Source organism: Lepeophtheirus salmonis, chromosome 6 (assembly GCF_016086655.4).
Source record: "Lepeophtheirus salmonis chromosome 6, UVic_Lsal_1.4, whole genome shotgun sequence".
NCBI classification, from domain to species: domain Eukaryota; kingdom Metazoa; phylum Arthropoda; class Copepoda; order Siphonostomatoida; family Caligidae; genus Lepeophtheirus; species Lepeophtheirus salmonis.
Window position 1 is genome coordinate 53309773 of NC_052136.2, and position 7456 is coordinate 53317228.

Consider the following 7456-nt stretch of genomic DNA (forward strand, 5'->3'; position numbering starts at 1 on the left):
TACCCCAAGCTAATCGTTACTTAATTCACCAAAAAATAAAAAAATTGACGGCTCTGTTGGGTAGCCTGATACTATTCTCTATTATGATGTGGCTGAAATTGTCGTATACCTACTTGGTCTTCCATCATTCAATATTTCAAAATTAATTGCGAATATGGGACCAGGGAGGGCCATTATGGATCTCCTTACCCCTATAGATCCTATTTCTAAATTCAAGAGTATCAAGTTACAACTGACATGTAAACAATCTTCAACCAAAGAAGAGTTTTCTGTCGACATATTTAGAATTCAAACTATTTTAGAACGATTTCAAATCAAACTTATCTTGATTTTAGCCCTAATATTCCTTTGAAATGCTTTCTCTGAGGAAATACACACCCATCTTGAGTTCTTTACCCATAAGATCAAGTATATGGATTCTTTTAATTCTTAAATCAACGAAAACAGTCTCTGGCTTTCAAAAAGAGAGAAATATAATCCAGTAACCTCCTCTTTGAGGGCTTTATTGCTAAGAAAAACATTGGCCTAATTGCTACAATGAGAGCACAGCAACGAGATACTCCTCCGTTCGGAATTGTCTCAGAAGGCCATCGGGGAGCAGACTGAGACCTCGAAGAAAACGATTTATAATGTCTCAATGTATGGAAGACAATATAAATTGTCTGCTATTTCAATCTTCTTCTCATACTGTGTGGTATTAGTTCCGATTAGAACAACGTATTTTTGAGCAATCGACAGATTGTAATGTATTCTACAACTTTGCTCATAAGAAAATTATGGACAAACATTCTTAACGTCTAAAAGTTTGCACAACACTGACGAGCAAATAATAAGGGTTGGCCGGTATTTTAAATTCGAAATTGTTTTGCTCATCAAAAAAGTGAAATTTGGGACGGGCCTTTCTTTTGAGGTCCAAACAGGTACCTTAATTATAAAATCAGGTTTCATAATAATGAACAATACTACAAATTTGATCAACTCACCTCATGTGGACAACTAGAGCGTATGAAGCCCTTTTTTACCTTCCACTACTTCTTTGTGAGATATTGTTCAATTAAGCAACGACGTAATACACAGCAAGAATACTTGATATTGGGGCACGACAGTCCAAGTATTATTGATCTGTTCCTCTTTGAGCATCAGCAGAGTTAAGAGAGCCGTTTCTGAAAGAGTCCTTGAAATGACCATAAAAAGACGTCCCCCGCCCATCCTGTTTTAAATAATGGAGCATGTATTCTGAAAATTCCCTTCACAAACTCAAAACAAAATTAGTTACTCTATAAACTATTACAAGTTCCTTAGTTAAAAATAATAGGACCTCGAACGTGCTAGGGAAATATTGTACATTTTGTCAAATCTAAGTTTAGTCCTATGTCCATCTATTTTATAGTTGCCGTAGGGTAGTCCCTTTTCGTAAGGCATCACAAAGTTTAGTGTTGAGCACTTTCGGAGTAATGATCTCAGAGAGCCACTAGCTCATAACGATGGACCTAGAAGTGGAGGAAAATAAGATGTTGGATGGCGTAATAACATGTTTCCTATCATCCATTTAATCAACAATAATAGAGCGGTATAAGTTTCACGCCTTGTTTAGTAAAAAAAATGGTGAAATACATTAACATGATGACCGGTGATGTGAATCCTGTTAGCTTTTTAGCTGTTCCTTTTTTCGGAATTGGTAATCTGAAAAATAAATTTACTTTTCCTTAGCATTTGTCATTATTTTTTATTACTCAGTAGAATAAATCATTTCCTAAGTATATTCAAATATATTCCAAACCTGAGTGAACATTTGTTTGTACTCATAAGAAACGATTTGTTGTGGAGTTTTAATTGTAAATCCTTGTTGGAGTCAGAGTAGAAGTGAGGATCTATATTAGAGTAATTCTAAAAAAAGTCCTTGTTTATTTCCTTCTCTCCTTCCTCCCTTGTAGATTGTAGCTGATCTAATGAAACGTTATGTGCATTTTTCAAAAAATTATACTAATTGTCAGTGTTATTTTATAATTTTATGTTTTTTTTATAGAAAAACGCCCATTATACACGAGATTTTTATTACTTTTCCCCTTCCTCTGATGAACATTGCTTGTCATCTTTTATTAACAGATTAATTGTATATCTGTTCTACAAAGTTCTACATGTTTTTTTTTATATTTTACCAAGGTGTCTTTGAAGTTTAATATTTTTAATGATGTATTCAATTATTTTCACTCAGTCAAAATTAAATAAAAACATTTTAAATTAAAAAAGTAATGAAAAAATAAATATGGGTGTCGTTGTCCATACAAATAGGTATAACAATGAAATATAGGGAGAGAACGGGGCTAGTTGGCACACAACACTACTTGGCGTTTCTAAACATTTAGAAAGTTATTTCAAACTCTAATCAAGCACTACTAGTGGTGAAGTTGCTACTGCTCTTTGAGGATTTTAAATATAAATCATCCTGAGCTGTGCCTCATTTTCTGAATGTAATCTCTCGAATTTATTTGAAATTGAACAGAAGGAATTCTATTGATGTACTTTATAATTTGGTACCTTTTCAAGAACAAAGACAACGAATTATGGAACAGATTTGTAGTCACAAATTCAGGAATCATTCAATTCTATTAATTTTCAAAACGACTTAATTTCACATCATGCCAATTAATAATATTTATGAAATGTATAAAAATATATCTTTTTTCAAAAAGAACTAGAAAATTTTAAAAATATAAAAGTAGAGTAACATTATAGATTGTATAATATTTATCTTGGATTTGTTATGGTAACAAAGTAAATGAATTAATATGTCTAAAGTTTTTTGCTTTACCTTACGATGAATAATTATTTTTTATATATATGCAAAAAAAGAAAAGCAAAACCAAAACATATACAATGCTCCTCAATTGTGGTTTTGATTCTGGAATAAATTCCTTTGATCAAACCAATAGTTAAAATAGCAATAATTACTCAATTATAAAGTTAATATGATACTCATTTAATTTTGGAGGAAAAGCTTTTTAAGAAATTGAAGAGAACAATTATATAGGTTCCCTCAACCGTTCTTTTGCAAAAAAAAAGTTTATTTAAAATATAGATATATTTGTTTATTAAAGCTCATCAAGTTAATCTAATTTTCAGATTTTTGAAATTACATTTTTGTCTAATGTACATTTCTTTAAATTAAAATGTTTTTTTTCTTTTTAAATGTTGGTTAAAATCGAAGATTTTAGTTTTACTAAAAGTAACTGATTGACTATTTTAAATAATGTTTATAAAATAAATAATTTTCTAAATAATTATGTTTGTAATTTAAAAAAAAATCTATATGTTGTTAAAAATTTTCCTTTGAGGCAATACATTTATAAAACTGGCAGTTCATAATTAGGGTTAAAAAAATATAAATATGGACATATTTCATAAGATATTTTATTTTTGGATTTTGATCAAAAATAACATATTTTCTCAATTTAAAAAAATTAATAATTACTCCACTTTTTATGAACAATTGTTGGATTTTATCTGCATTTCTATAAATGTACATGTCACTTTCGGAGGAAGTGGATCATAAAACGGTGGCTCTGGTGGCAGTGGACAAGTTTGTTATACAAGGATATCCATTGCAAGTATACTAAACCCAAGAAGTTCAGTTCAATATAAGTAGTGATTTAATTTTTATTTTTTTATTTTTTAATTTCCGTGTTTTGTATTGTTTTTTACTATTTGAATAATAAAAAAAAAACCTCTGTATCTTACTTAGTATAGTTAATATTTGAGAATTTATTGATCACCTTATTTCAAGAGTTTCAAACAAAAATCCAATTATTGATATATACTTAGGAAATTTAAACTTAGATATTTTTTTTCATTACGATGTAAACAATCACACAATTAGATCTAAGTCTCAATTTCATAGCAGTATATGGTTAAGGGATTATTGATTTTTCACTACAAGACTAACAAATACGTCGATAAATACTTCATTATTTTTTACAAATTCCATTTACTTATCTTGAATAGTTGAAGATTAAATACACTAAAATGCAATCTGTTTCAAATGAAGCAAATTAAATATAAAAAAATATATAGAGTGAGCTTAGTCTAGATACGATACAAATATTTTGTACCAATTTTGCTATCGAAATACTTATAAGTAAATCAGCATTTTTCGATGTCTTAATAACTCCACATATTGATGAATTTCTTAAACAACGGTCGTTGACTTTGTAATGAAAAGAAAGACTATTTAGAAGGGACATTGTACCTTTTTCCTATTCTTTTAAAATGCCAAGAACTTTGCCCAATGATTTTTAACTATTCATTCCTTTCAGGGATCTTTCTTATACATTAAAAATTGTCTAATGGTTAGTCCCTTAATTTAAGCGTGCCATTGCACAAATTGGCCATATCCAATTCCCATGCAAAAATTTCATATCATAAGAAACTGTATTGAATTTGTCCCTACAATCCCGTTCCCAACAAACTAATACATAGGTTCATAGATGAACCTTTATTGAACAGACACATTTTTAAATTTACAAAGACATATTACAAAGAACAAAAGGAGTGCATGCCCTCCATGGAAGAGTGAATATCAGATATATATTCAAGTTCAAAAAATTATTTTTTCCTACATTTTTCTCCCAATGTACATATTAGAGAATGAATTTTATCCCATTACTGCCAACATATTTTTAATTGTATTCTTTTAAAAACTATTTTAAATTTTCGAATTGTTCAAAAATACCAAACCTGGATTAAACGGTCACCTGTAAATGCGGTCAATTTTCAGTTTCCCTTATCTGACCAGTTAATATAGTTTTAATTAAATTTAAAGTATTCTATAGTAATTTATTGACTTTTAATTCTGTATGCATATTTGTTAGAGGAAGAAACAATATTTTTGTATCTTTCTGAAGAAATAAATGAATGTTCCTCATAAACATATAACAAATAAGAATAAATGTGAAAGACCATTAAAAAATTATTATGTACCTTTTAAGTGGATTGATCTAATTATTAAATATTGTTACACTTAACCATTAATTTTACTGGATCAAAATTTGACCAAAACATGTGTTTGTGTAATTATGTTAAATACATAAAAAAAGAGATGTGTAAGGAGGAATAAGATTATTCTCCAACTTGTGTCACGAATCAAATAGAAGTGACATACACCATGTATGTATTTGATCAATCAATTGACTATTTAATGGCTATATCTTAGAAATAGTTTTTAACGTAATGGCAATTGCAAACGCCTACATCTTACATCTAATAACCCTGTTCCTATATTTTTATATCATATTCAAAAAATATCTAGTTCTAAATAATATTGAATAATCTACTCATAAGCAAATTTATTTATTTATACATTTCACACAAGGAGAAATAATAACTTGTGTTTAATAAACTAAATATTGTTCTAAGTATCAGAAGAACATTATTTTAGTATAAGTCAAATAACCCACCCTTCATAAATTCGATTCAAATGAAAAATAAATATTATTTAATACCATACAATATGAAAAATTGCTGTTCTAATGCCTCGAATAAATCTATAGTATACTCCAGGAAAATAGAGTGTTTGGCCTCATTAATTGTAATTAAATCTAATAAAGTTAACATTGTAAATTTGTATTACTTTTTAATTAAAATATCTAAGTGCATCTGTGTTAAATATGAAACATATTTTATGAAACTAAGGTACAAATTTATGTAATTTAATAACGATTTCACGAAATGATTTTATAAATTTGGCATATTTATGAATTGCTTCTAAAATGTAATGGCGTCAGCTTTTCTTGGTTTAATGATTATAGCAATAGAGCCACCACTTCCAGAGCCGCCATGTGGAGAACCACTACCACCGTAGCCTCCTCCAGATGAACCACTTTCTCCAAAAGATCCACCACCAGAGGAACCACTTCCTCCAAAAGAACCACTTCCCCCATGACTTCCTCCAAAAGATCCACCTCCAGAGGAACCACTTCCTCCAAAAGAACCACTTCCCCCATGACTTCCTCCAAAAGATCCACCACCAGAGGAACCACTTCCTCCAAAAGATCCACCTCCAGGCGAGCCAATGCCTCCTTGGCCACCTCCAAAAGAACCACTTTCGCCATATCCACCTCCACCATTACTTGCCCCAAAAAGTCCTCCGAATGATCCACCGCCACTTCCACCGTTGCCTCCTCCAAAGGATCCCCCTTGACCTCCACCGGTAAAACGTCCATTACATGCAGGAGTGGCACAAGCTTCATTCGATATCTGTCTAGGTTGTCCTCTCTCGTCCCTTCTTTTCGAATATGTCACATCATTGCAAGTATTTCCTCGAGAGACGTAACACCATTTGGCTCCAGTTTTGTCGACTCTATATTAAAAAATATATATCAATTTTAGCACAACTCTTTTGTAAATAATTAGAAAACATCTTACGTGTTACAATTTCCTTGTGTCTTCCCATAATTATCACGGAATATGTAGTTATTACATTGACATCCACAATTGGATTTTAATGAAGCTGCCTTGAGTGTAATGTCTTTATTTTGTGCAATTGCACAAACAAAAACAGAAAGGAGGATTGCTAATTTGAAATACATAACTTTGTAAATATTCAGCTCTCTGTTTGACTGTCCATTGCACTCTAAAGTTAAATATTTTGAGTAATGGTTTTATATACATGCATTGGTATTTGTTAAAGAATGCTTAATTCGACTTGAAAGGAAAACCCAATTTCATTTTTCTTTATTTTTTATAATGAGAGTGTGGAATTTATTCTATTTTGCAATAATGAAAAACTGGTTTTTTTTTTTTTTTAATATTAGTATAGTCCCCTTTAAATTGATTTTAAAAAAACCATCTTCATATGAAATTCATAGAAAATATCAAATTTAAAGTTTATCTTTTCTTTTTTTAATAGTAACATTTTTTTAATATGTAAACTTCAATGGAGTCAAACAATGTTGTTTCACAAACTATCATGCATGGCTTTCAAAATTTAATTGTAATTTACTTTTCATTTACGTAGTTTTTAATTAACAAAAATATGTTGTGTTTTTTTTCATATATCCTTTTAATTGAAGCTAATCTTGATAAATATTTTTTCTTGGCATTTATATTGAATTAAGCTCTATTATAAGTAACATGTAAACAATAAACATGTATATCATAACGATATTCCCAAATTATGAACATTTTTTATGCCAACGAGGAGTTACATTTATAAATCTTGAAGAAATCCTCAGGATTATTCTATGAGTAATTTATAATTACATGTCATTTCTTCAAGAATTATGATAACAGCTTTGTAAATTAAATAAAACTCTTCAGATTACCAATTACAAAAATAACTCTGATACTTTTATGTCATATTTTATAAAACTCTATGAATAGTAATCAGTTTCAACAGATATGTTGTCTCTTAATGCACATAATTTTACACTCATATGAAATAATGTTCTTAATTCATTTT

General features: G+C 29.6%; 1 protein-coding gene across 1 annotated transcript; it reads right to left on the reverse strand.

Annotated features, from left to right (window-relative positions):
* Positions 1 to 5603: 5603 nt before the first annotated feature.
* LOC121120465 (uncharacterized) lies at positions 5604 to 6652 on the reverse strand. The gene is made up of 2 exons (XM_040715340.2): positions 6421 to 6652; positions 5604 to 6355 (listed from the first exon to the last, which is right to left on the reverse strand). Exons 1-2 carry the CDS (start codon positions 6582 to 6584, stop codon positions 5761 to 5763), a joined length of 759 nt encoding a protein of 252 aa, XP_040571274.1. The 5' UTR covers positions 6585 to 6652; the 3' UTR covers positions 5604 to 5760.
* Positions 6653 to 7456: the final 804 nt, after the last annotated feature.